This window comes from Hylobates moloch, unplaced genomic scaffold (genome assembly GCF_009828535.3).
Source record: "Hylobates moloch isolate HMO894 unplaced genomic scaffold, HMol_V3 SCAFFOLD_4, whole genome shotgun sequence".
NCBI classification, from domain to species: domain Eukaryota; kingdom Metazoa; phylum Chordata; class Mammalia; order Primates; family Hylobatidae; genus Hylobates; species Hylobates moloch.
In genome coordinates this window covers 101,324,731-101,351,843 of record NW_026652279.1, presented here as the reverse complement: position 1 = coordinate 101,351,843, position 27,113 = coordinate 101,324,731, and the positions used below count along the sequence as shown (strand labels likewise).

Below are 27,113 nucleotides of genomic sequence, written 5' to 3'. Positions count from 1 at the left end.
AATGATGTGAAAGGGCTTTGAAAATCGCAGTAAGTGAAAGACTGGGGCACTGACTTCTTCCTATTTTCCCAAGTCCTGCTTCAGAACCACCGTCCTAGGCCCCCAGCCCTTAACTCCATCTTGGCCCTTTGATCAAACTTTGCCTACTGAGGGGCATAACTACACAGTATCCCCAGGAAAGAGACGAATATTACAGCCCCTATTTCTTCTCTTTGCTATTTCCCATGATCACTTACATCTAGAAACTGGGATCCTTTCTCTGGTTGGTGGGACCCTCTCCGTAGACCAAAAGGCAAGGGCACACAGGCATCATAATGGGCATTCAGACATGGTATGATGCAAGGGGTGGGCATGTTATAAATGCTGGGGTAGGTCTGGGCACATCCCACTTACTCATTTGGACTCACTGGGAGAAGTGATTCACTAGAATTCTCATTGGAAGAAATGACAGGAAAGCTCCCTCCAATATCTCAATTTCCACCCCACCCAGCACCTGGTTTTATGATTCCACACCCTCCTAATCCATGCTGCCCTAATACATCCCACTCTCGTAAGCCATCCCACTCTCGTGCCCGTGAATCCCTCCCTCTTCTTCAATCTGCCAAGCCCCTTCCTCCTCTCCAGAAGTACGTGGATTTTTCAGTTTTCTGCCCTAACTGTTATCCCACTGTGGCTCATACCCGCCCTCCCCACTACCCTACCCTAATACTCTACCTGCCCTGCTCTTCTGCTATTCGTTACAAACCATCCATTTGTCAAAGCTCTGGGCCCAGAACTCTTTCTGGTAACTCCCTTATCGATCACCGTAGCCCTCCTCCTAGCCCTACTGGTCAACGCTTGGGTCCCAGAACTCTTCCCTGTGATTCCCGTATCCGTTCCCCTATTCCTCCCCCTAGCCCTCCTTGCCAACGCTCTGGTCCCAGAACTCTTTTCTGTGACTCTCCTGTCTGTCCCCCTACTCCTCCTCCTAGCCCTGCTTGCAAATGCTGTCGTCCCAGAGCTGTTTCCTGGGACTCCTCTACCTATGCCTCTACCCCTCCTCCTTAGCCCTACTTCTTTCTAGTAACCTGTACTCTAGTCCCCAGCCCCCAGCCCTGCCATCCCCAACCAGACCTGACGGTTCACAAATCTCATCTTGGAGATGGTTTCCCTGCTCCTGGGGCAGTTCTGGTACAGTTCAGGATGGCCAGGACTATGGATTCCCAGCAGTCTGACCTGGTGGACAAAGGAAATGCAAGACGATGGCAAAACAGCATTCAGCCTCAGTAAGTCACAAGAGCCCTTTTCCATAGCCAGGTCCTGGTCACCCTACTGTCATCTGTATTTTGCCTTTATTCCCATCCTGTTAATCCTCTTCAGAGAACAGAGATACCTCTAACAATTTTCTGTCTCTAAACAGTCTGCTCCTTTCCTCCCCTGCCTCATCAGCCAGCCTGCATGAGCCTCTACATTTGTTCCTGGCTTCACCACGGAACTCGGTCTATAGCCACAAAGCAAACCACAGGGCCAGTGACAGAGAAGGCAGAGGGGAGTGAGGAGTGGGAAGCACCTAACCTGTTCTCAAGGAGGGTAAGTCCTGCCCTGGGTTCAAGTGAGTACAAGAACAATGACCCCTGAGAGCTCACAGGGCACAAGGCCCCCACTATCAGTGGAAACTCAGTTTGGGTTTTGTTTATGTTTTTGCTGCCTGGCTTATCCCAGAATTTATTTGTCTTCACCCTAGGATTCTAGAACCATGGTAGGGATGTTCTGTCCTTGAGAAATGTCTCCTGCAGTAGGGGGTGGGGCCCTCCACTGTGCTCTTATCACAGCACTAAGGGCTGAGCCTCTTTCATCAGCTGCTTCTACCTCACAATGGGGAGGGGAGCAGAGTCTGCAAAGCAAGAGCATGTCCGGATCCCACTCAGATGCCTGCAGCACATGAACTCATGATGCTTAAAAAAGGCCCCTCTTCCATTGGTTATCTAGATGCAACATCTAGAATCTCAATCAAAATCCCACTATATTTTTGAGAACTTGACAACTGAAATTTATATGGAAATGCAAAAAGCCAAGGTTAGCCAACACTCTCCTAAAAAGACATTTTTCCCTACCAGATAATCAGAACTTATCACGAAAATTATAGTAAGATAGGAGTGGTGAAAGCATAGACAAGTAGACAAATGGCACAGAATTGGGACCAGAAAGAGACTCACACACGTGGACACTTCCTTTAAGACTCCTGCAGCAGACAGAACAGTGGGGACAGGATTGTCTCTTCAAGCAGTTGGTGCTGGGTCAACTGGATACTCAAAAAAAAAAAAATCAAGCGAGATTCCCACTTCACACTACACTCAAAAATCAGGTAGAACACAGGTCTACTATGATACAGTAAAAGCAATAAATATTCTATGACTGCTCTGCTCATGCATGGTTACTGAATACTTGAGATGCGCCAATAAGCGTAAAACTTGCATTGGAATGTCAAACAGCAGGAAAAACCAATGTTAGATATCTCGGTAACTTTTAAATTGAAAGTTTGAAATTATAATAATTTGTATATACTGAGTTAAATGAAACATTATTAAACTTAGCTTTATTGGATTCCCTTTTCTCTATGTGGATACTAGATAATATTTAGTCTAGGTAATATGTGTCTCACTTCATAATTTTTATTGGATGGCAGTGATCTAGAAGATAACACAGAAATATATCTTCAGGACATCAAATTAGGAAAAGATGTCATGAATGGCATTTACGAAACAGTAACCATAAAGGGAAAGGCTAACACATTAGACTGCATTTAAATTTTTGGTCTCAAAGAGACAGCATTAAGAGACTAAAAAAGGCAAGCCACAAAGAGAGAAAAGATGTTTGTAGCACACACAATTCTCAAAATAATAAACTCCAACAAACTAATAGAGAACAGACACCCAGTCAATAGTAAAACACATTCAACACTGTCTCCCAGACACCCAAATGCATCCGGAAGCACCCTGTGTCCCAAATGAACGAATGAACACATGGTGGGGAAGAGAACAGGCTTTAAAGTCAGTGTTTAGGTACTTGCTAAATCCAGGGGGTGGCTAATTTCTCAACGCTAGGCATACTTTTGGTTCTTTTAAAGTAAACTGTATTACATTAAGCATCTAGAAGAGTCATTCATAGGAACAAAAGGTAAAATGGTGGCTGCCAGGGGCTGGAGAGACAGGGAAATGGAGAGTTGTTCAATGTGTGTGAAAGAAAACGTTCTGGAGACTGGTTTCACACAACGTGAATATACTTAACACTAGTGTACTATATACTTAAGAATGCCTGAGAGGGTACGTTTTACGTGTAGTTTACACCGAACTTTTAAAAACTCTAAAGTCACTATGTTACTTAGAATGGGAGAGAGCTATTCCACCTATATTATCACACTGGTGATATCTGCCACATTGGCCAGAATCTTCTCTGATACAGAAAACCTCCAGTTTTCTGAGATACAGAGTTTGGATTCTAGACATCTGCTTTTAAGTGGGGAGAGGTTTCTGACCCCTTACAAAATATCTTTTAGGGAATGATTGGCCAAGATGAGCTTCAATCTTATGTCCACTACCTCCTGGCCTGCCACTTTGCTGTGAGTCCTTTCTGGGTGGTGTCCAGGGGCGGTTCCAGTAACCAGGCAGGTGCTGAGAAGCACAGGAAGGTGAGTTAAGCACTGGAAGGAGGTGGGGTGTGAAATAAGATCCCGAGAGGTGGGAGGGGAGCGGGCAGGGTGGGTGGAGGCAGGCGAATGGGTGACAACACCGAGATCTACTCCAGCAGGATGAGGGGACACTTGCCAGGAGACAGCGTGGGATGCCATTGCCTAGAGTTGGCAGAAGGACCAGGAGCAGGCAGGCAGCGAGAGGGCACCCAGGCAGCGAGAGGGCACCCAGAGTGCTGCACGGAGTCCACAGTGGGACACCAGAGGGAAAAGGTGACCCCAGATGAGGTTCATCGGAACCAGATATTGTGGGAACTGTCACACCAGACCAAGAAGCATGGAGGCCACAGAGGGACACCCCAGGGAGGTGACCCCAGGGTGAGGTTCATCAGAACTAGATCTTGTGAGAACTGCCTGACCAGACCAAGCAGCACGGAGGCCACGGTGAGACACCTGAGGGAAAAGGCGAACACAGATGAGGCTCATCAGGAACAGATCTTGTGGGAACCGGAGAGGACAACCCCAGATGAGGTCCATCAGAACCAGATCTTGAGGGAACTGCACTTCAAAGTGCCGCAAACCCACAAACACTACATGCAACATCACATGAATGCCCTCTGCAAGGGTGAGGGGCCTGGCAGGATGGAGCAAATACCAGAGAGGGGGAATGCACCCTGAAAAAAAGGAGAGCCCTGGGGACTGTGGAAAGTGGGGTGTGGAGCTCATTAAAGGAGAAGACACCTTCTCACACCCTACCTCCTTTCATAGACTTTAGGAGCGACGTCTTTGGAGGGGGCCTCACCTACATTACATCAGATGTATTAAATATATTAAAAAGCATTCACATCTCATGAAACATTTTCACTGTAGAAATGAGAGGTTGAATACCATTTTCTAATTTTGCTTTTGAAATGTAACTGTATTTTGCAGGATTATTATGGTTTTCTTGGTATTTTGGTTTCTTTCTAACAAGCTGAAGGTTTCTACTTAGGCTTCTGATCTCGTAGACCTTTGGAAAGCTCAGGGTTGTAGAAGCCTTGGGCCCATGCTGTTCCCCTGATGAGGCAGCCCTGCCCTCCTTTCTCATCACTGCGCATGCACCATGGGTGGTCACAACAGCTCCTTAAATGAAGCTTCAGAACCACGCACAAAACCACCTCCCACATCCCTTCCCTGGACAACCCACAGGCACCTCACACTCACTAGGTGGAAAGCCAGGTTACCCTGTACCTTCTTCTGCACCCTCTGCTATTCTAGAAGGTCTTGTGTCTCAGCACAAGGCACCACAGTCATCCTCTTGTGGGCGGCAAGCCACCCAGGTGCCCAGGCAAGAGACCGAGGGCACGAGCTATTCCAGTATAATAAAGAAAATATATAAAATAAGAATAGTTATACTAGATGTAGATCATAGATACGATTATATATGAATATCATTATGATTAGTTTGTAGCAATTACTCTTTATTCCAATATTATAATAATCTTCACTCTACAATCATAACCTAGGAAAAACCAGGCCATACAGAGGAAAGAACTGAAGGGACACGGTGACAAGTGACCAGAAGACAAGAGTGTGAGCCTTCCGTTATGCCCAGACGGGGCCATCAAAGGGCTCCTTGGTCTAGTGGTAACGTCAGCACCTGGGAAGGCGCCCATTACCTAGCGGACTGTGGTCTAGCGGTAGCGTCAGTGCCAAGGAAAAGCACCCACTACTTAAGCAGACCGGGAAAGGGAGTCTCCCTTTCCCCAGAGGAGTTAGAGAAGACTCTACTCCACCACCTCTTGTGGAGGGCCTGATATCAGTCAGGCCCACCCGCAGTTATCCGGAGGCCTGTCTCCCTGTAAAGCTGTGCTTCAGCGGTCACCCTCCTGTTTCACTTTCATGTTCCACTCTGTACACCTGGCTCTGCCCTCTAGACAGTAGTAGCAAAATTACTGAAAGTATTAAAGTCTTTGATCTTTCTGAAGAGAGCATACAAGAAATAATGACGTAAGCTGTCCTCTCTCCCCGCCTCGGCTACCTAACAGGGAAGGGCCCCCTGTCCGGTGGACACGTGACTCACGTGACCTTATCAATCACTGGAGAGGACTCACACTCTTTACCCTGCCCCTTTTGCTTTGTATCCAATAAATAACAGTGCAGCCAGGCATTCGGGGCCACTACCAGTCTCCGCATCTTGGTGCTAGTGGTCCTGGGTCCAGCTGTCTTTTCTTCTATCTCTTTGTCATGTGTCTTTATTTCTATGATCTCTCATCTCCGCACGCAGGGAAAAAGACCCACAGACTCTGTAGGGCTGTTCCCTACATCCTCTCTCCCACATTAGAAGCCCAGGAGTCATCCCCAAGGTCTCTCCCTCACTCCACACATGCAGGGAGGCACAAGTCCTGTTGATTTCTTCACATTTCCCTCACCTGTTCCTCCCTCAGTGTAAGACTCCACTATGCACGTGGAGGCATCTACACCTCCACCCACATGGTTTCACATCATTTCACCCTAACCTGCCTCTCTCCCCATCCTCACTCCCAAAGCCTCAGCAAGGCCCTGCTCTCTCCTCCCTGGATTTGTCTGATGGGCTTTTCAACTATTCTCTTTCCCTCCCGCCCATCCCCTCCACCCCTGCTAGTTAGGGCTTTGTTAGTAGGTCAACTAGATCATGTCAATCCCCATTGAAGATCTTTCCGAGACCCTCACAGCTCCTGAGCTTAAATCAGCACATACGGCACCTTTAGGTCTGACTCTGGTTTCTGCCTGGATTCACCCCATACTCCCCTCCACCTTTCCACTTGCATCTCTATTTATTTATCTAAATTATTTTTGAGATGAGGTGTCACTCTGTCACTCAGGCTGGATTGCAGTGGTGTGATCACAGCTCCCTGCAGCCTTGAACTCTTGCCCACCTAAGCCTCTGGAGTAGCTGGCACTATAGGCACACACCACCAAAACTGGCTATCTTTTTCCCAACTCCATCTCCAACTCCTGGCCTCTAGCAGTCCTTCCGCCTCAACTTCAGCCTCCCAAAGTGGTGGGATTACAGGTGTGAGCCACTGCACTCAGCCATATATATATATATATATATATATTCCTTGCATCTTGCTTTTGAGCTTTGTTTAGTATATAAAGTCTAGACTGGGTATATAGTTCTGAATTTACATGCATGCTCTATGACACTGGTTTTTCACTTCTTTTCTGAACTGCAGTTTTTCCATCTGAAAAATGGAAATAACAACCCACCACTCCATGAGTCTTTTAAGAATTGAAGATTTGCTTAAAGCATGTAGCTCAGAGGAGGTATACAATAAATAATGTCTGTCATAATCATTACCCAATGATTACAAGCATTCACTTGTTCTTCTCGCCAGGTAAGTTAATTTCATCAATGTATTTCCTGACTGCCTACTCCCCATGCCTCTGTTTACTGGTGTCATCTCACACCACACAGCAGCTCAGTGATTGTGCTGGCCAATCTCGAGTGTGCATTCACATCTGTGTCCTTAGCACTCCCTGGCACTAGCTCTACAGCTATCTCTGCAGCCTATAACTCATCCAGATAAAGACCAGCGGGAGTGCCTCTGGATCTACCAGGTACACTCTGACATCTACCTGAATTCTCCCCTTTAGAATTTTTCACATGATTCTTACCTGGTATATTCCAACAGGCATTTTCTCCAGATAGTTGTTGTTCTTGCCTTTTAAAATCAGCTTGGTTAGAACAGACATCCAGGCATTTATTAGGCCCATGGGACCAAGGAGATGACTGACACAAAATTGCTGGTGAAGATGGGACTAGACAGGATTAGAAAACTTTGTCTAGCAGAAAGTGGCTACTGTTTTAGTAGTTTTAAAACTTGCCAAACTCATATGAACAGGGCATTAGACTTAAATTGTTTGATCATGATACAATGTGTATGTGTATCAAAACATCAAACTGTACCTCATCAAGTATATAGAATTATAATGTTTTCATTAAATAATTAAAAAGTTAGTATCTTTCAATTAGTTTGGAGAACTGAGTGACATTATAAAAAATTAAAAATTTGCAGGACAAATTTTAACTTAACTGGCATATGGGATTTAAAACTGAGTACCGTAAGTTATGAAGCAGGAAAATAAATTCTTCCTACTTGTTACTGTGAGGTATCTTTTCCAGCCATTATGACCATTCAAGAGCAGTGAAATAAACTCATTTTAGAGCCACACATTCAAAGTCTTATAGTAATTATTGAGCAAAGTTTTCGAACTTGATAAACCAGACTTAAACACAGTTTTACATGAAAAAGTAAATTATATACTTTCCTGATTCAATTTATTGAAAGGTAAATTCACTGACAACAGGGTCTTTAAAAAGCAACAGCGTTCTGAGAGTGTTGATACAGTGCTATGTTTTGGACATGAAGTGTAATTTAATAAATGATGCCAACATGTTTAAAAGAACCTCAAGTGTAAACTTTTTTAAAATCTCGATTCTAGAAGGAACTAACTTATCTGCATGTTTCTGAATACAAAGTAAGTTATTGCCAAGGAAATAATGACCAGGAAGCAATAATAAAGAAAAGGCATTTGTTTAATTTTAGACTTATTTTAGGAATTTCTATCTAGCTTAGCTAATTATCTTCAAATCCCAAATACTGTATTCTCAAATATCACACTAACACCAACTAAATCACAGAGCAAGTTTATGGTATGAAATAAAATAAATCTTCACTAATCCAAAGAGAAGACAGCTGGGAACTGCATCAAGCAAACTTGCTCCCAATTTATTACTAAATAAGATGGCTACAAAGATAAGGAAGCTACATACCTCCCTCACCATTTGCCCTTAGGAAATTTCCTTGTGGGCAAAGGATGAACAGAGCACAATGCCATCTCTCTGCTCACCTGAGACAAATGCACATCTCACTGTTTCTTCTGCTCTATCATTTCACTAAGCCAGACTAAGGCATGAGTGAAGATTCTTTTACCCTCCTCTCACATGTAAATTGTGTATTCAGAAAAAGGCTAATCAGAGACTCAAGAGAATGCAACCATTTGTCTTAATCTACTTATGACCTGGAAGCCCCCTCCCATGCTTCCAGTTGTCCCACCTTTCTGGACAAAACCAATGTACATCTTAAACATATTGATTGATGTCTCACAATTCGCAACAATGTATAAAAGCAAACTGTACCCCAACCATCTTGGGAGCATGTCCTCAGGAACTCCATAGGCTATGTCATGTCCATAACCTTGGCAAAATAAACTTTCCAAACATTGAGACCTGTCTCAGATATTTTGTACTCACAATTGAAAAGAAACTTACGGAAAGAAGTCCTCAGCTTCCTGCTGTACAAAGCTGACTCGAGTCTTCTTTGGTGATCCCCGGCATTCTCATCAGACCCCCTGGTGGAAGAGCATGTGGGCATTATATCATTGACATACACAGGTGTAGGTGTTTGCTTTACAGCACAACATTAAGAAGTCTAATGAAAAAGGTTTTCTTGTCTTGACAATCTAAAATAAAGAGTCCACGAATCCAGCAAGTAACTACTCTGTAAATGTGTTAAATGCAAAGTGTAAGTAAAATGAGGGTCTTTTTAGGTTACTGCTTAGAGTGGAAGTTAGGGGACCTCAGTTCTGGCAATAAAATCAATCCCTCATTTGGAGGTTGATATTAGGGTGAATTCTGGCGATGATACTTTATTTAACCCTTAAAAATTAGCATTGAATACATGACTACAGTGGCATAATATAGAATTCTAATATAGTGAATCTAATACAGGTAGATATTTCTAAATGCCCCTAGAATAACTCAAAATTATTTGCTAAGAAATGCTAAGATCTCTGCAAAATGGCTTTCAGATAGCTAATTGTGGTTGGGTTTTTTGATGTGCTTTCCCTGATACATTTTTTTTTTTGTCCCGGGAGTCGGGGGATTGGAGGTAAAGACTGCTTTGCCACACTAATGAATATGGTGTTAAAAGTACAGGAGCTAAAAATATGTTCTCTAATTAATTATGCTCGTATATAAGTGAAAAGGACATTTGAAAATTTTAGTGGACAACCACTTCTGAAACTATTTTTAAGGTTAGATTTCTTTATTAGTGTCTCTTTGATATTCATTTCATACCCTTCCAGGATACCTCCCTTCCCCCACCTACTCATGGTTCTATAGCTAGAGCAACAGTACTAGAAAAAGTCTATTCTGTTTTTAATTTAAAGAATCCTACTTCCAATTTTGTAGAAAACTAAATTAAAAACCAAAACTAATGGAAACTATCCATTTGTATATCCTTACCTTGATCATAAATTTTTGGTCTATATTCTTCACCGAAGCATTCACACTCCAGGAACTCATTATTTAGGTCGAATTCTTCTGTCATTGTGTCATTTACTTTATACCACTTTCCTTTTCCACAACCCCTAGAACTCACAGATCAGACAAACACATTAAGGTTAAAAACAAACACCCTCGTCCCCAGCATTTATCTCTATGCAATGTCTACAAATAAAGCAGGTGACCACGATCTTAAACATCTAAGAAAAATGTGGCAATAATTATATCAATTTCTAAAATAACTTTTCAAATTGAAGGGGTAAAACCAGTTACATCAAGCTTTAAAAATTCAGAATGAAATGAGGTCAAAGAACAAAGCCAACGTGTCCTGCGCCATGAAGGTGAGTGTGGACGATAAGGGAGGCAGAGAGAGCAGGGGAGAGGCTAGTGGCCAGTGAGCGAGCACCACCTCCAGGGACCCTCCCAACCTGTCCTTCATAAAGGAATAGCAGGGGCCTGTGTGTGCTGCCCATTGTATATGATGACACTAAGTGCACAGTCTTCTGTGAGGGCACTTTTCTTTTTTTTGTGGGGACCCTCCACCTTCCTGGATCTATACTTCACACTTCTTCACCAATTCCCAAAGAGAAATTCTGCCAAGCCATTCTAGAAACTGTAAGGCTCCATGTTCAGCATCCAGGGAAACTATGTTAATGAAGAAAGACCATATTAATGTGGATTAGTAACACAGCAGGACTCAATTAAGTTAGACAGAATTCAGACGACGTGATTTCCTAGTTTAAGCCCAGAGTAACTGCCTCTTCCATTTAATTACGAAATCGAAGAAAGGGCAATTCTGGGAAAGCCTAAGTAGCCCCTTGTTTGAGCATTTTCCTTCACAGCAATGACAAGGACAAGGCTGCTCTCTAGAAATGAGTGCTCCTGTACAGAGATCTGCCTGTTCCATGAGCAGCAGTTGCTTCAGACAAGGGCTCCTCATAACACTGGGGCCACAGCCTTTCACATGGTGAATGAAACATGAAAACTGAAAAAATAATTGAGTGAGGAAATTGTTTTTAGAAATTTCAGAAGGAGAAAAGTTACCTTTATTTGTTCATCATATTTAGTGGAGCAGCTAATCTCCCAGTCAAATCCAAATCTCATTACATCAATTACTAAGATACTAGATCAAAATTTAATACAGCTCCTTTCCACTGAAACAGAATTCACAGACACAAGTAAATACAAAGAAAAGATAAACTAACTATGAATAAAATCCAGCTTGCTACAAAGTAGTTATCCAATTTTCTTTTCTGTTTTTTCCCTATAATTTAAAATTGACCCATCTGATAGAAACTTGGGGTTAGTGACTGGAGTCTAGTGAATCAGCAGGGCTAAGCAACAGTCAAGGTGTGGGAATGAATAGTTGGGAAATCTGATCTCTAGTCCTGGCTTGCTACTCACCACAGTGTTTCCCAAAAAAAGAATAAAATATTTAGGAATTAATTTGACCAAGGAGGTGAAAGACTTGTATAATGAACACTATAAAGAAGACATGAGTAAATGGAGACATAACCCACATTCACGGATTGGAAGACAATATTGTTGCGATGTCAATACTATCCAAAGCAATCTACAGATTTACACAATTCCCATCAAAATCACAATGATTTTTTGCAGAAAAAGAAATATCTATTCTAAAATTCATAAGGGATCTCAAGGAACCCCAAATAACCACAACAATCTTGCAAAAAAAAACAAAGCTGGAAGATTCACACTTCCTGATTTCAAAGCTTACTACAGAGTTATAATAAAACAGTGTGATACTGGCATAAAGACAGACATACAGACGAATGAAATAGAACAGAAAGCCCAGAAATGTATGCTTACATGTATGGTCGAATGACTTTCAACAAGAACACCAAGACCATATAACAGCGAAAAAGTCATTTTTTCAACATATGGCATTGGGAAAACTAAATATCAACATGAAAAAGAATAAAACTGGATCTTTACCTAATACCATATACAAAGTTAAAATCGATCAAAGACTTAAATATAAAACCTGTAAGTATGAAACTCTTAGAAGAAAAGATAAGGCAAAAACTTCACAACTTTGCATTTGGCAATGATTTCTTGAATATGACACCAAAAACACAGGCAACAAAATTTTAAAAACAGACAAACTGGACTTCATGAAAATTACAAATTTTGTGCATCTAAATACATTATCAACAAAGTAAAAATGCAACCCACAGAATGGGAGAAAATATTTGCAAATAAAGTGATTAATATCCAGAATATATAAAGAACTTCTAAAACTCAACAACAAACAACAACTTAATTCAAAAATAAGCAAAGGACTTAAAGAAGCATTTCTTCAGAGAAGATAGAAAATGACCAATAGGCACGAGAAGATATTATCACTAGTCATTAGGGAAATGCGAATCAAAACTGCATTGAGATACCACTCCGCACCCATTAGGATGGCATCTATAAAATAAAATAAAAATAGAAAATAACAAGTGTTGGCAAGGATGTGGAGAAACTGGAACCCTTCCGCATGGTTAGTGGGAATGTAAAATGGTCCAGCTACTGCAGAAAACAGTATGTTGTTTCCTGAACAAATTAAAAATAGAATTACCATGTGATCCAGCAATTGCACTTCTCAGTATATACTCAAAAGAACTGAAAGCAGGGTCTTCAAGAGATTATTTGTACACCTCATATATAGCTGTATTACTCCAAATATCTAAAATGTGGAAGCAATCCAAGCATTCATGGACAGATGAATGGATAAGCAAAATGTGGTCTACACAGACAATGGACTGTCCTAAAAAGAAAGAAAACCCCATCACATCTACCACATGGATGAAACTTGAAGACATTATGCTGAGTACAAGAAGCCAATCACTAAAAACAAATGCTTTATGATTCCATTTGTATTAGATACTTAAAACAGTCAAAATCAGAGACAGAAAGAGGCTGGGGGAGAAGGGAATGGAAAGTTATTGTTTAACGGGTACAGAATTTCAGTTTTGCAAAATGAAAAGAGATATGGAGATAGATGATGGTGATGGCTGTGCAACATTATACACGTATTTATTGCCACTGAATGGTAAACTAAAAATGGCTAAGATAATACATTTTATGTTATATATATTTTTACCATAATTAAAAAATTGTGGTGGGGGGGGAAAGGTCCTGGGTACACAGTCTTCACTCTTCTAACAGGAAAAAAAAAAAAAAAAAAAAAAAAAAACAAAACTCCTGTTTATTGAATATTTTTCTCCTTTGATTACATTTTTTTAGCAGAAAATGAGAACATACACTTTTACTTTTCAAAATAACTAACACCATGTCACTCATTTCCATAAGCCCCTTACAATTTTTTTTTTTGAGATGGAGACTTGCTCTGTCGCCCAGCCCGGAGTGCAGTGGCGCGATCTCGGCTCACTGCAAGCTCCGCCTCCCGGGTTCACGCCATTCTCCTGCCTCAGCATCTCTGAGTAGCTGGGACTACAGGCACCCGCCACCACGCCCAGCTAATTTTTTGTATTTTTTAGTAGAGACGGGGTTTCACCGTGGTCTCGATCTCCTGACCTCGTCATCCGCCCGCCTCGGCCTCCCAAAGCGCTGGGATTACAAGCGTGAGCCACCGCGCCTGGCCTGCCCCTTACAATTTTTAACCAGAATACAATTATCTTCTCTCCACCTAAGATGCCAAGTTGCTCTGCTCTTTTATAATTAATCGCTTAAAATTTACAGGAAATGCTTAAGCTTGCTTACTAAACTCTGAGAGCCAAGCTTCTATGCAATGTTTATATCTGGTAGCTAATTCCACTCCCATTAGCTTTTGGGGATGACCTAGCAAGACTTGCTTTAAATGGTGTTTTTTGTTTTGTTTTGTTTTGTTTTTTGGGAGGACAAAGCCTTGAAACAAAGATTAACAGTATATTCTCCACATCTAAGTTTAACACCTGAACAGACATGACCTTACACCTAACACTTTGCAGTAGTTGTGTTTAAATCTGAAAGCAATCTGTTGCTAAAAGGGTAATATTTCCCTCTTTAATGTGCTTTGATTTACTGTTCTACTGCATTTCAGACAAAACTTAGTAGATGATGTTTATTGGGGGAGAGGAAGATAAGCACAGGTTTACCTTGCTTGCTGCCTACTCTATTAGGAATATCATTAGTTCCCATTAAGTTTGATTCTCTCAGCTACAGCCTAGGACTGAATTTAGCACTCTGGGAAATTCGATTTACTCTCACAAGCAACTAAGGCACTACTTAGTCAATTACTAATCCAAAGCAATAATGTTAGCTCATAATACTTTCCAAAATTCATCAGAACAATGAAGTTCTACCCAAGTTGAAATCTGCACAGATACACCTCTCATTTATCACCACAGGTGTCTCCTTACTCCCATCCTCATCCTGCAATGGCTTGTATTCTAAACTAAGAGAGAAACAACCTCAAAATCTAACATCTACTAAACTCTGAGCACTTAATCATAACCTGACACATAGAAAGCTCAGAAAACAAAATGTCAGGCCAGGTGCGGTGGTTCATACCTGTAATCCTAGCACTTTGGGAGGCCAAAGTAGGCAGATCACTAGCTTGGTACTCAAAGAGTCGGACCGACTCAAAGAGTCGGACCCGATCGGGCTCAAACCAAAGACACGCTGGTCGCAGTCAAGAGATTTTACTGGAGGCACCAAGGTGACACCACACGGAGGAGGAGGAAGGAAGGAAGAAGGGGTGAGCTGCTTAGGTGCTGGGTTTTTATACTCAGTGGGGCTACGTGGGCATCGGTGATTGGCTTGGGGTGGGGTTTGAGTAAAAGGCAGGAGGTGTTCTTCCCTGATTGGCCTTCTCTTGGTGGGCTCGCAGGGTGGAGAACCGGGAACTGGGGGTGAAGAACCCGGAACTGGCGCCATCTTACTGTGCCCATGTTACCTAACAGGTACAAGAGCAACCTAGCCAACATGAAGCCTTGCCTCTACTAAAAATACAAAAATCAGCCAGGCCTGGTGACGTGCACCTGTAATCCCAGCTACTCAGGATGCTGAAGCAGGAGAATCACTGGAACCTAGGAGGTGGAGTTTGCAGTGAACTGAAATTATGCCACTGAACTCCAGCCTGGGCAACAGAGACTCCGTCTTGAAAGAAAAGAAAACTGAAGAGGAGGGGAGGAAAAGAGAGGGCAGGGAGGGGGAAGGACGAGGGAAACAGAGGAGAGGAGGGAAGGGGAGGGAAAGGGAGGGGAGGGGAGGAAAGGGGTGGGGGGGAGGAGAGTAAAGGAGAAAATAAAAAAGAAGGTGTCAAATGAATTAGTACAAGTTACTGTCCCAGGCACAGCAAAGGGGGAGGCTGGAGGCAAAGGCACGGATGTTGGAGACAAAAAGCATTAAACTGGGTCTCTGCTCTCAAGGAGGTTGTAATCTGATTCAGATAACGAATCATACATGTAAAAATTAATTAATTTGTGTCATATTTTCTCCATAATCCTCCTCTACTCCCAAAGAAGGAGAAGAGCCTCACATATTTAGAAAGCAGAAAGAAAATCACTGAGCCTGGCTACAACATAGTGCAGAAGCTAAGGGTAGGAGGCAGGGAGCCAATGAAGGGCCACAGATGGCAAGAAGCCTATTCATTCTAACAGTCAGAATCCCCCGATAGGTTTTAGGAGGCAAATGAAAGCTTGAAAAGTCACTGTAGTTGCCAGTGGAAGAATGACAGGAATGGCTGAAAGAGGAAGCAGAGAGACCCTTGAGGAAGCTATTGCCTTACACCAGATTAAAAAAAGCAAAAGGCAATGTGCTCTACAATAACAAAAACAGAGAAAGCCAATGCAAAGGTGATCTATGTTGGAGATGAAGCTCTGACTGCATTTTCAGATAAATCCGATGGTCAAGTAAGGTAAATATATCAAGTTAAGGGTGTTCTGTAAATGTTTAGATGGTAACTTGTCATCTCTCTACTTGAACCCCAAATGGCACTTCAGAAAAATGGCACCCATGAAGTGGTGTTTGCAAGTTAAGTGGCTGGATGTATGAGTCAAAATTCAGTTTAGTGGTCAGGACTGGAATTAGTAGCATATAGGAGATTTTCACAGCAATGGAACCATTTAAAGAATAAATGAAGATAGAGATGAAGTAAGATTTCAGATCAAAGGCCTGGGACACCCCCACCTTTATGATGCAGGCAGCTTAGGAGAAGCCTACAAAGAGGACTGAGGAGAAGAGGGGCAGAGAAGTAGCAGGAAACCCTACTGGAAGCCAAGACTGAGAAGACTTTCAGGGAAGGAACTATGTCAGATGCTGCTAAGCTGCCACGGAAGAGGAAGAATAAAATGTCAGCTTTGGAAAGATTGAGGTTGTGGATAAATTTGACAAGACTGGTTTCTATGCAGTGACAGAAAGAGAAGCTACATGGCAATGTTTGTAATAAAACAGAAAAACACCAGACATCACCCATGTGGCTATGCCACAGACGAGAAAAATTCTCAGGCTTTTTGCCTGAGCACAAACTTTGACTTGCTTTGACCATGAATACACAGCCTTTGCCACCTCTCCAGTATCAGTGGAATGTACACTCTGAAAAGCCAAAAGCAGGGCATGAAACTGCATCATTCAACAAGCCTCTTAGGCACAGGATGCCTACCAGTTCCTCCAATATGCATTATCCATATTCGATGGTAGTAATTATTAATCTGGAGCCCATGGACTGAAGGGTTTATGAGGGACCATATGAAAAATTATGTGCAAGTGCATTTTTCTATGGCAGTAGTCCAAAGCTTTTATCAAATTTTCAAGAGTTCAACTCTCTCTCAAAAAATAAAATATTAAGAACTTTGCCCTACACCAAAGAAATTATACAGCTCAGCAAAGTGAGAGAGACTTTCTCTGAGATTAAGCTCCTATCAGACCATCATTTATCATCGTCCAGGGCTCTAAGCAGCATTTGCTCCACAGTCAAAGAAACTCCAAATAGCCCAGAAGTCTAATAAATTACTGACCCATCTTCATCTAGCACTCTGCTAAGCTTTTAAAGGCTCTGAATCCAGAGAAATGCCACTTCTGGGCATGGAGCTTCAGAGGCCAATAAATGCTAAGTGATTCATCATATTGTATGAAGACAGTGCACAGACTGAGTGGGAAGCCACGCTGTGCTTTGCCTAAAGAATTGTAGCTCAAGCACAGAGCACTCTTTGACAAGGGTCCTCCTAATTCAATTTCAAAAATCAGTTCCCATCAGGAACTCCTGCTGTGGGTAAGATATGGTGGCTGTCTTTTTTTTTTTTTTTTTTTTTGGAGACGGGGTCTGGTTCTTTCGCCCGGCTTGGGGTGCGTTGGGGCAATCTCTGCTCACTTCAAGCTCTGCCTCCCGGGTTCACGCCATTCTCCTGCCTCAGTCTCCCAAGTAGCTGGGACTACAGGCACCCGCCGCCATGTCCGGCTAATTTTTTGTATTTTTAGTAGAGACAGGGTTTCACTGTGGTAGCCACAATGGTCTCGATCTCCTGACCTCGTGATCCACCCGCCTCGGCCTCCCAAAGTGCTGGGATTACAGGCGTGAGCCGCCGCACCCAGCCTGGTGGCTGTCTTATAAGCAGTACTCGGCATTCTGACTGGGTCAATACTATCTCACTCCACTTTGAATACTTGGGCAAAAGCTACTAGAAATGTTCAGCAATGATGGTGAATTTGCTTCTTCTAAGAATGTGAATGGATTTTAGACATTTGTGCTCTTTAAAGTGCCAGAGGTAAAGCATAAATTGGCTCTCTATACATGCAGAGCAACAGTGCACTCCTTGCAAGGCACTGTCAATGGTCGGATGTGAAATTTCAACCTCACCTAAAATTCAGGTTTAATTCCTCAGCTGCTGCTACCGCATTTGGTCACTACAGAGTCAGAGCTCACATCCAATCACAAACATGACATTAAATACTAGTGGAAACATAGTGGCCATACTCCGAAGTATCCTTCCTTAGAAGTACTCTCAGTCTTCAATCCAAACACACAAATATGCAGCCTCTGAAACTCCATGCCCAGAAGTGACATTTCCCTGAGAGTGGCCCTACTGCCCAAAGTAATTTATAGATTTAATGCTATTTCCATTAAACTGCTCTTCACAGAATTCGAAAAAAAAAAACAAACCTCTAAAATTCCTGTGGAACCAAAAAAGATCCCGTACAGCCAAGACAATCCTAAGCAAAAAGAGCAAAGCTGGAGGTATCATGTTATTCAACTTGAAACTATACTACAAGACTACAGTAACCAAAAGAGCATGGTACTGAAGGAAAAGAAACACACTGTTAAAAACATTTCACTGCTTCACAGAAACCTTGACGAATATACATATGAGCACCTTATGTACAATGCTTTTTTAGAATACTCTGTGTGTGTGAACATGGCTACAGTTCTGCAGATAATCAGCTTTAATGCTTTCTTGCTTGTGTAACTATGAACAAACCACCTCTTTAAACCTGACTGATTATGAAAAACTGGCCTAGCAATACCAGGATCTCTACAACAAATGAGTACAACATATACATGGAATACTCTCAAAATTACTGCCATATTATAAGCCACTATCACATTATTATTACGAAATTCTGAGATAAAGCATACATATATTTTGGAGACAGGGTGTCGCTCTGTCACCCAAGCTGGAGTGCAGTGGCACAATCCCTACTCACTTCAGACCCGAATTTCTGGGCTCAAACAATCCTCCTGCCTCAGCCTCCAGAGTAGCTTGGACTACAGGTACCTGCAACCATGCCTGGCTAATTTTTAAATTTTTTGTAGAGATGAGGTCTCAGTGTGTTGCCCAGGCTCGAACATATTTCCAAAATACTAAATATGTTAGCAATTTTATGCAATGTAATTTGAGATTAACTTTGGAGTTCAATAATCACATTAGGTCAAATCTATCTCTAATACAGGCATCTTATTACAACAGAAGATTTATTAAAATGTGTGACTATGAGAATAAAATATGTAGGAATCCAGCTTACAAGGGATATGAAGGAACTCTTCAAGGAGAACTACAAACCACTGTTCAATGAAATAAAAGAGGGCACAAACAAATGGAAGAACATTCCATGCTCACAGGTAGGTAGAATCAATATTGTGAAAATGGCCATACTGCCCAAGGTAATTTATAGATTCAATGCCATCCCCATCAAGCTACCAATGACTTTCTTCACAGAATTGGAAAAAACTACTTTAAAGTTCATATGGAACCAAAAAAGATCCCACATTGCCAAGTCAATCCTAAGCCAAAAGAACAAAGCAGGAGGCATCACGCTACCTGACTTCAAACTATACTACAAGGCTACAGTAACCAAACCAGTATGATACTGGTACGAAAACAGAGATATAGACCAATGGAACAGAACAGAGCCCTCAGAAATAATGCCACATATCTACAACTATCTGATCTTTGACAAACCTGACAAAAACAAGCAATGGGGAAAGGATTCCTATTTAATAAATGATGCTGGGAGAACTGGCTAGCCATATGTAGAAAGCTGAAACTGGATCCCTTCCTTACACCTTATACAAAAATTAATTCAAGATGGATTAAAGACTTATATGTTAGACCTAAAACCATAAAAACCCTAGAAGAAAACCTAGGCAATACCATTCAGGACACAGGCATGGACAAGTACTTCATGTCTAAAACACCAAAAGCAATGGCAACAAAAGCCAAAATTGACAAATGGGATCTCATTAAACTAAAGAGCTTCTGCACAGCAAAAGAAACTACCATCAGAGTGAACAGGCAACCTACAGAATGGGAGAAAATTTTTGCAACCTACTCATCTGACAAAGGGCTAATATCCAGAATCTACAATGAACTCAAACAAATTTACAAGAAAAAAACAAACAACCCCATCAAAAAGTGGGCGAAGGATATGAACAGACGCTTCTCAAAAGAAGACATTTATGCAGCCAAAAAACACATGAAAAAAATGCTCATCATCACTGGCCATCAGAGAAATGCAAATCAAAACCACAATGAGATACCATCTCACACCAGTTAGAATGGCAATCATTAAAAAGTCAGGAAACAACAGGTGCTGGAGAGGATGTGGAGAAATAGGAACACTTACACTGTTGGTGGGACTGTAAACTAGTTCAACCATTGTGGAAGTCAGTGTGGCGATTCCTCAGGGATCTCGAACTAGAAATACCATTTGACCCAGCCATCCCATTACTGGGTATATACCCAAAGGATTATAAAACATGCTGCCATAAAGACACATGCACACGTATGTTTATTGTGGCACTATTCACAATAGCAAAGACTTGGAACCAACCCAAATGTCCAACAACGATAGACTGGATTAAGAAAATGTGGCACATATACACCATGGAATACTACGCAGCCATAAAAAAGGATGAGTTCGTGTCCTTTGTAGGGACATGGAGGAAGCTGGAAACCATCATTCTCAGTAAACTATCACAAGGACAAAAAACCAAACATCACATGTTCTCACTCATAGGTGGGAATTGAACAATGAGAACACATGGACACAGGAAGGGGAACATCACACACCAGGGACTGTTGTGGGGTGGGCGGTAGGGGGAGGGATAGCATTAGGAGATATACCTAATGTTAAATGACGAGTTAATGGGTGCAGCACACCAACATGGCACATGGATACATATGTAACAAACCTGCACGTTGTGCACATGTACCCTAAAACTTAAAGTATAATAATAAAATTTAAAATAAAATAAAATAAAAAAATAAAAAGTGTGACTATGAACAAGACATCTATATAGATTTCAGAAGCTACTAAATTGCCTCTAGTTATGGCTAGTTTTAGCCAATTCTGAAAGCAATTAAAAAGCATAAAACAATTTTCAGGCAAGACATATATTATCTATCACACCAAACAGGACAGATGAAGGAAATTTCTCCAGGGAGCCAGGGTTGCACAGGCAGCTGCTGGGAGACAGCATTCACATATGAAGTCACACCAGCATCCCCAGCCCCCACACACTGACCTGAACACACCATACCCACTGGTGGAAGGTACTGGGAAACAGAGGAATAGAAACAGTAGAGGAAGAGAATTAAGATCTCCACCAAAGGTGAAATAGGAAATGAAAAGAAATTAAAAAGTCTATAAATCAAAAATTCAGCAGAAACTCAGTTACATGTTGAAACCAACCCCCTGAGAGACAGAGCTAAAGTCTTTTAAAAATTAACTGCCTGTTTTTCTGTTAGTGAACCTTATCTCTCCTCCCCCTTCCCAGGCATTCCGTGAGGACCCTGTTTCCCTTGCTATGCAGCTACAAGGTCACAAGACAGATAAGCCTAAGTGGTGAAACATGTTTTCCTTGGAAAATAAGAAGTGATGTGATGCATGCCTCAATTGATTAACTGCCTTTGTTTCTCGCTTCTGCAGCACGCTTCCCCCTGCACGTATCTCCCACCACAAAACACTTAAAAGGTAGCTTGGCTCTTTGTTTGGGGCTCAGTCTTTTGGATGTTAATCTGACTGGGCCGGTGCACCTAAATAATAAATATCCTCCTGAACCCCATTGGTCTGATTCCTTAAAATTCCCACAACACAGGCATATTGTCACTATAGCTCTATGGGATGCTTTTCTATAGACCTAAAAAACTAAACCAAAGGAAAAACCAAGTGGAAAGCATATCCACAGAAAATGAAAGGAGGTAGTTCTCGTCCTAACGTTTAATATAAGTCAATTCGTTTACGGGTAAATATCACTTTAAGCAAATTGTACACATGAAAATACACTTGGATTCCCAGTATTTTAGGAGTAAGATATTTATTTTTACCAAATCCATCATGAGTTATTTCAGTAACAAGCTCTCCCAGTATATCAGTTTGATTATAGTAAAATGTAGTGTGAAATAGTTTTCTAGATAGAGAAACGGTGCCTCCAGACCATTTCTTGCTCGTTAGTGTATGGAAAGGGTGGCTGTCCCACCATGCTACGCCACCCATTCCTGCTGGGTGCACCAGGATAAAGACATAAAATACAGCCTCTTGCATAGGGTTTTCAAGATCTGATGCCTACAGTGGGATCATCTGTAGTCCAACTGAGAGATGCTGAAGTTCTCTTGAAAAGGTCATGTGTATTTGTTCCTCCATAAACACCCTAACCAACAGTTTGCAGAGCTTCTGGGTTACTGAACACAAGGAGGTGCTGGGAGGGTGGTGTGCCCAACAGAGGCCGTGGAAGCTCTGTGCCCCTCCCCACATACCTTGCCCTGTGCATCTTTATTTTCTTTTTTTCAAGACAGGATCTGGCTCTGCTGTGCAGGCTAGAGTGCAATGGCACAATCTCAGCTCACGCAACCTAAGCGTCCCCAGCTCAAGGCATCCTCTCACCTCAGCCTCCCTAGTAGCTGGAACTACAGGTGCACGCCACTGCTCCCATTAATTTTTTTAAAAAATTTTTGTAGAGACAGGGTTTCACCATGTTGCCCAGGCTGGTCTCAAACTCCTGAGGTAAGGGATCCTCCCGCCTCGGCCTCCCAAAGTGGTGGGATTACAGGCATGAGCGACTGCATCCAGCATATACATCTCTTTCATTGGCTGTTTCTGAGATACATCCTTTACCATGAACCAGTAATAGGAAATGAACTGGCCAAATGCAGGAACTCACATCTGTAATCCTAGTGCTTTGGGAGGCTGAGGTGGGAGGATCCCTTGAGCCCAGGAATCTGAGGCCAACTTGGGCAACATAACAAGACCCCATCTCCACAAAAAATAAAATAAATTAGCCAGATATGTTGGTGCAAGCATATAGTCTCAGCTACCAGGGAGGCTGAGGTGGGAGGACCACTTGAACCCAGGCAGCCGAGGCTGCAGTGAGCTATGATTGCACCACTGCACACCAACCTTGGCAACAAAATGAGACTCTGTCCCTCAGAAAAAAAGAAAATAAACTGTCTTTCTGAGTTCCATAAGCTGTTCTAGCAAATGATGAAACCCATGAAGGGAGTCATGGGAACCCCTGATTTGTAACCGGTTGGTCAAAAGTACAGGTGAAAACCTAGGACTTGCCTTTGGCATCTGAAGTGAGGGTAGCCTCGTGGCACTGAGCCCCTGACCTGTGCGGTCTGCACTAACTCCAGGTAGCATCAGAATAAAATTGGGGGATACCCAGTTAATATCCAGAGCATTGGAGAATTTGGTGTAGAAACTCCACATGCACATTCAGTTGGAAGTGAGCAAGCAGAGAGATATACAGGCTTTTCTTCTACCTGTCTACCTGCTTAACTGCATAGGAGAAACAATACATGGTGCTCATGAACACTTTAAAGTGAGACCAGACCCAACATCTGACTCAGTCTTAATATCCATGTGAGCTTGGGCAAATCACTCTTTATTCCCAAGTCTTCATCACTTCATTCATAAATGGAGATAACTGTGATACCTACCCGTGTTTTTGTGAGGATTAGTGAAATATTACACTTGTTATTCTGATTATCATAACTGTTTCAAACTATTGATGGATGATAACATCAAAAGATTAGAAACTGTAATGAGGTCTAGGGAGAAATTCCGTACAAGCAAATTAGTATCTCTGCAAAGCGTTCCTGCCACAGTTAATTCACCATTCCCTGAACAAAATGTGCCATCTTGATTGTCCAGGTCTTTCCAGTGCTGGTTTCCTTGCCTGGGCAGCTCACTCCATCCCAGCCCATTCCCCACCCTTTACCACCACCTTCCCTCCCCAGTCTCAAATTACAACTCTTCCTCATCTTTCAGGACTCAGCTTCAATGTCACCTTATCTGGAAGCTTCTCTCACCCTCCAGAAGAGCTTCCCATTGCACTTGACGCATGCACCATTATTTGATCATTTTTGAGTTATTGTCCAAGTCTTTTAATACCTGAATAACACGTTGCCCAGTCAGTCTCTCTTCCTGGACTCTGAAGTATTTCATGGTAGATCCAGCTGGAAAGGACAAAAAGACATTTTAAAAAAAGAAAAAAAAGAGGAATGACACAGACAGACATCAGTACTTAAAAGTTTTTACTGGTATGTAAAAATGAAACAAAATTCAAAGGCTGCTGGGGAACACTTAAAAGGGAAAGAGCTACTTAGAATGTGATAAAGGGTTAATTTTTATTTTATTTTATTTTTTGACACAGAGTCTCATTTTGTCTCCTAGGCTGGAGTGCAGCGGTGCAATCAGGGCTCACTGCAGCCTCGATCTCCTGGGCTCAAGTAATCTCACCTAATTTTTATTTGGTTTAAGAAACTCAGCCTTGGTTGAGTGAGGTGGCTCATCCCTGTCATTTCAGCACTTTGGGAGGCTGAGAAGTGTTGTATTTCTCCTCACATGTGGCACCAATTGAGGTAAGGCTCCTCAGAAGAGGGCCTTAGCTGTGGGGGTCTGCCCACAGACCCTAACCCAAACCACAGATGAATAAAATGTACACTAACACACAGATACTCTCTTTTGCCAGTCCAGCTGAGTGTGACTGCACACCAAACCTGCACACCAAGAGAGGTTTGTCACTGTGGCTGGCCTTGAGCAGCTTGCACTCCAGTCATTTATTTAGTATACAATTAACAACAGAAGCTCTGAGTCAACACACTTGTGGATAATTAACATGGTGAAGAGAGTAGTTTTAAGAATGATTAAAGCTCAGGTAGAGCGGTTTAAAGTAAATACCATTAGGGGGCAATATCCTTGGTCGACCTCCCACTGAGAGGGCTATTTGGCTCAAAGGTTAGTTAATGGAAGTAGGGTAAACAGACTTAACTGGGGAAGCCTCTGTTGTCCCTAGTATTTACCCTATGACCTAATGCTCTAAGGTAAGAACTGGCTGCCTTCGGCCGGGCGCAGTGGCTCACACCTGTAATCCCAGCACTTCGGGAGGCCAAGGCGGGCGGATCACGAGGTCAGGAGATCGAGACCACGGTGAAACCCCGTCTCTACTAAAAAATACAAAAAAAAATTAGCCGGGCGTGGTGGCAGGCGCCTGTAGTCCCAGCTACTCGGAGAGGCTGAGGCAGGAGAATGGCGTGAACCCGGGAGGCGGAGCTTGCAGTGAGCCGAGATTGCGCCACTGCACTCCAGCCTGGGCGAAAGAGCGAGACTCCGTCTCAAAAAAAAAGAACTGGCTGCCTTCAGCCTGTTCAATTATTACAAGCTAGGTTGTAACCCTTCGGCCTTCCAAAAGTTTTGTGACTATTTCCCATAACTCTCCCTAATATTTCCCTTTAATACTTCTGCCACCATCCTGAGTGAATCCCAACACAGAAGGGTGGATTGCTCGAAGCCAGCAATTTCAGATCAGCCTAGGCAACATTAACACCATGTCTCTACCAAAAAAAAAACAGAGTGAATTTGTGGAAGACAATTTTTCCACAGACTGGGGGCAGAGGGAATGGCTTCAGGATGATTCAAGTGCATTACCTAGATCATACACTATTTCTATTATTATTACATTGTAATACGTAATGATATAATTATAGAACTCATCACAACGTATAATCAGTGGGATCCCTGAGCTTGTTCTCCTGCAACTAGACTGTCCCATCTAGGGGTGATGGGAGACAGTGACAGATCATCAGGCATTGGATTCTCATCAAGAGTGTGCAACCTAGATTCCTTGCACGTGCAGATCACGACAGGGTCCGTGCTCCTATGAGAATCTGATGCCTCTGATGATCTGACAGGACATGGAGCTCAGATGGTCATATAAGTGATGGGGAGGGGCTGTAAATACAGATGAAGTTTCCCCTCACTCACCTGCTGCTCACCTCCAGCTCTGTGGCCCTGTGGTTGGAGACCCCTGCTTAAGTTCATTTGAAAGGATCCATCCCAAGCCATTCTTCGGAGTCATCTTTACTGCCACAGTGGTGAAGTGTGGCACCCCTTAGCTCCCAGGGAATATGCCTCAGCTAGCATTTCATCACAATCAACATGTGGTAGCTTGAGTCACTGTGAGGTCACTTCCTGGAAATCACCAACATTCCATGTCCCACTGGCAAGGAGCTGGGCACTGCTCCTTGGATAACCAAACCTACACCCAAATCCAATCAGGAGACACAAACCCCTCAAATGTTTAAACTGGAATGGGTGCAGTGGCTCATACCTGTAATTCTAGCACTTTGGGAGGCCAAGGTGAGTGGATCCCTTTGAGCTCAGGAGTTTGAGACCAGCCTGGAGAACATGACAAACCCCCCCGCCCCCCGCCGTCTCTACAAAAAACACAAAAATTAGCCGGGCATGGTGGGACATATCTGTAATCCCAGCTACTTGGGAGGCTGACACAGGAGAATTGCTTGAACCTTGGAAGTAGAGGTTGCAGTGAGCTGAGATTGTGCCTCTGCACTCCAGCTTGGGTAACAGAGTGAGACCCAGTCTCAAAAAAAAAATTAATTCATTAAAAATATATATATATGTAAAATTTAACATAAAGAAGTATTAATTGTAACAGGGGATCAGCATGATGAGGGACACAGGAGCACAAATAAAGACAACTCTAGAGAATATACAACTAGCAGAGGCCAGGCATGGTGACCCAGGCCTATAATCCCAGCAATTTTGGAAGCAGAAGCAGGAGGATCACTTGAGACCAGGAGTTGGGAGACCAGCCTGGGGAACATGGTGAAACCCTGTGTCTACCAAAAAAGAAAAAAATTTGCCAGGAAAGGTGGTGGTGCAAAGCTGTAGTTCCAGCTACTTGGGAGTCTGGGGTGAGAGGATCCCTTAAGCCTGGGAAGTCTAGGCTGCAGTGAGCCAAGATCATACCACTGCACTCCAACAGGGGTGACAGACCAAGACCCTGTCTTAGAAAAAAAAGAAAAGAAAGTGCTAATCTAATCCCCCTGTGGGAATCTCCTCTTCTCCTGCCCTCTCTGCAACCTCCCCTGTCAGTTCTTCCTCCAGCCTCCCTGTATCTTTAACCTGTCCCCCACCAATCACTTTGGTCACTGTGGTGGCCAATGTAATGCCCACCCTACCAATTGCTCATGTCCTGCGTTACACTGCGCAGCTTCAGAGGAAGGCAGATATTAAGAGTGCAGATGGAATTAATGTTACTTATCAGCTGTCCTTGAAACAAGCTTATCCTGGAGTATCTGGGTGAGCCCATGTAATTACAAGGGTTCTTTAAATATGGAAGAGGAAGGCAGGAAGTTAAGAACCAGAGAGGGTGGGCACAACAGCTTATGT

At 42.7% G+C, this 27,113-nt stretch overlaps 1 protein-coding gene and 1 long non-coding RNA gene across 8 annotated transcripts; one reads left to right on the top strand and one right to left on the bottom strand.

Moving 5' to 3' along the window:
• The first annotated feature begins 374 nt into the window (after positions 1 to 374).
• Positions 375 to 4,849, top strand: LOC116467189 (uncharacterized). 7 transcript variants are annotated; one of them, XR_009213225.1, is made up of 4 exons: positions 375 to 1,265; positions 1,429 to 1,569; positions 3,536 to 3,667; positions 3,784 to 4,849. XR_009213225.1 is itself a non-coding variant. In XM_032150731.2 (4 exons), the coding sequence occupies exons 1-4, from the start codon at positions 1,242 to 1,244 to the stop codon at positions 3,952 to 3,954; spliced, it is 468 nt and encodes a 155-aa protein (XP_032006622.1). In that variant the 5' UTR covers positions 1,053 to 1,241; the 3' UTR covers positions 3,955 to 4,849. The 7 variants fall into 7 exon arrangements, 3 of the variants coding, with proteins under 3 accessions (XP_032006622.1, XP_058293785.1, XP_058293787.1); XR_009213226.1 differs by having other exon boundaries at positions 1,400 to 1,569; positions 3,787 to 4,849; XR_009213224.1 differs by having other exon boundaries at positions 1,400 to 1,569.
• Positions 4,850 to 6,402: 1,553 nt separating this feature from the next.
• On the bottom strand, positions 6,403 to 25,779 carry LOC131383298 (uncharacterized). Its single transcript, XR_009213229.1, has 4 exons — positions 25,686 to 25,779; positions 23,814 to 23,878; positions 9,939 to 10,063; positions 6,403 to 9,043 (listed from the first exon to the last, which is right to left on the bottom strand). It is a non-coding gene; the product is annotated as an uncharacterized LOC131383298 (long non-coding RNA).
• Positions 25,780 to 27,113: the final 1,334 nt, after the last annotated feature.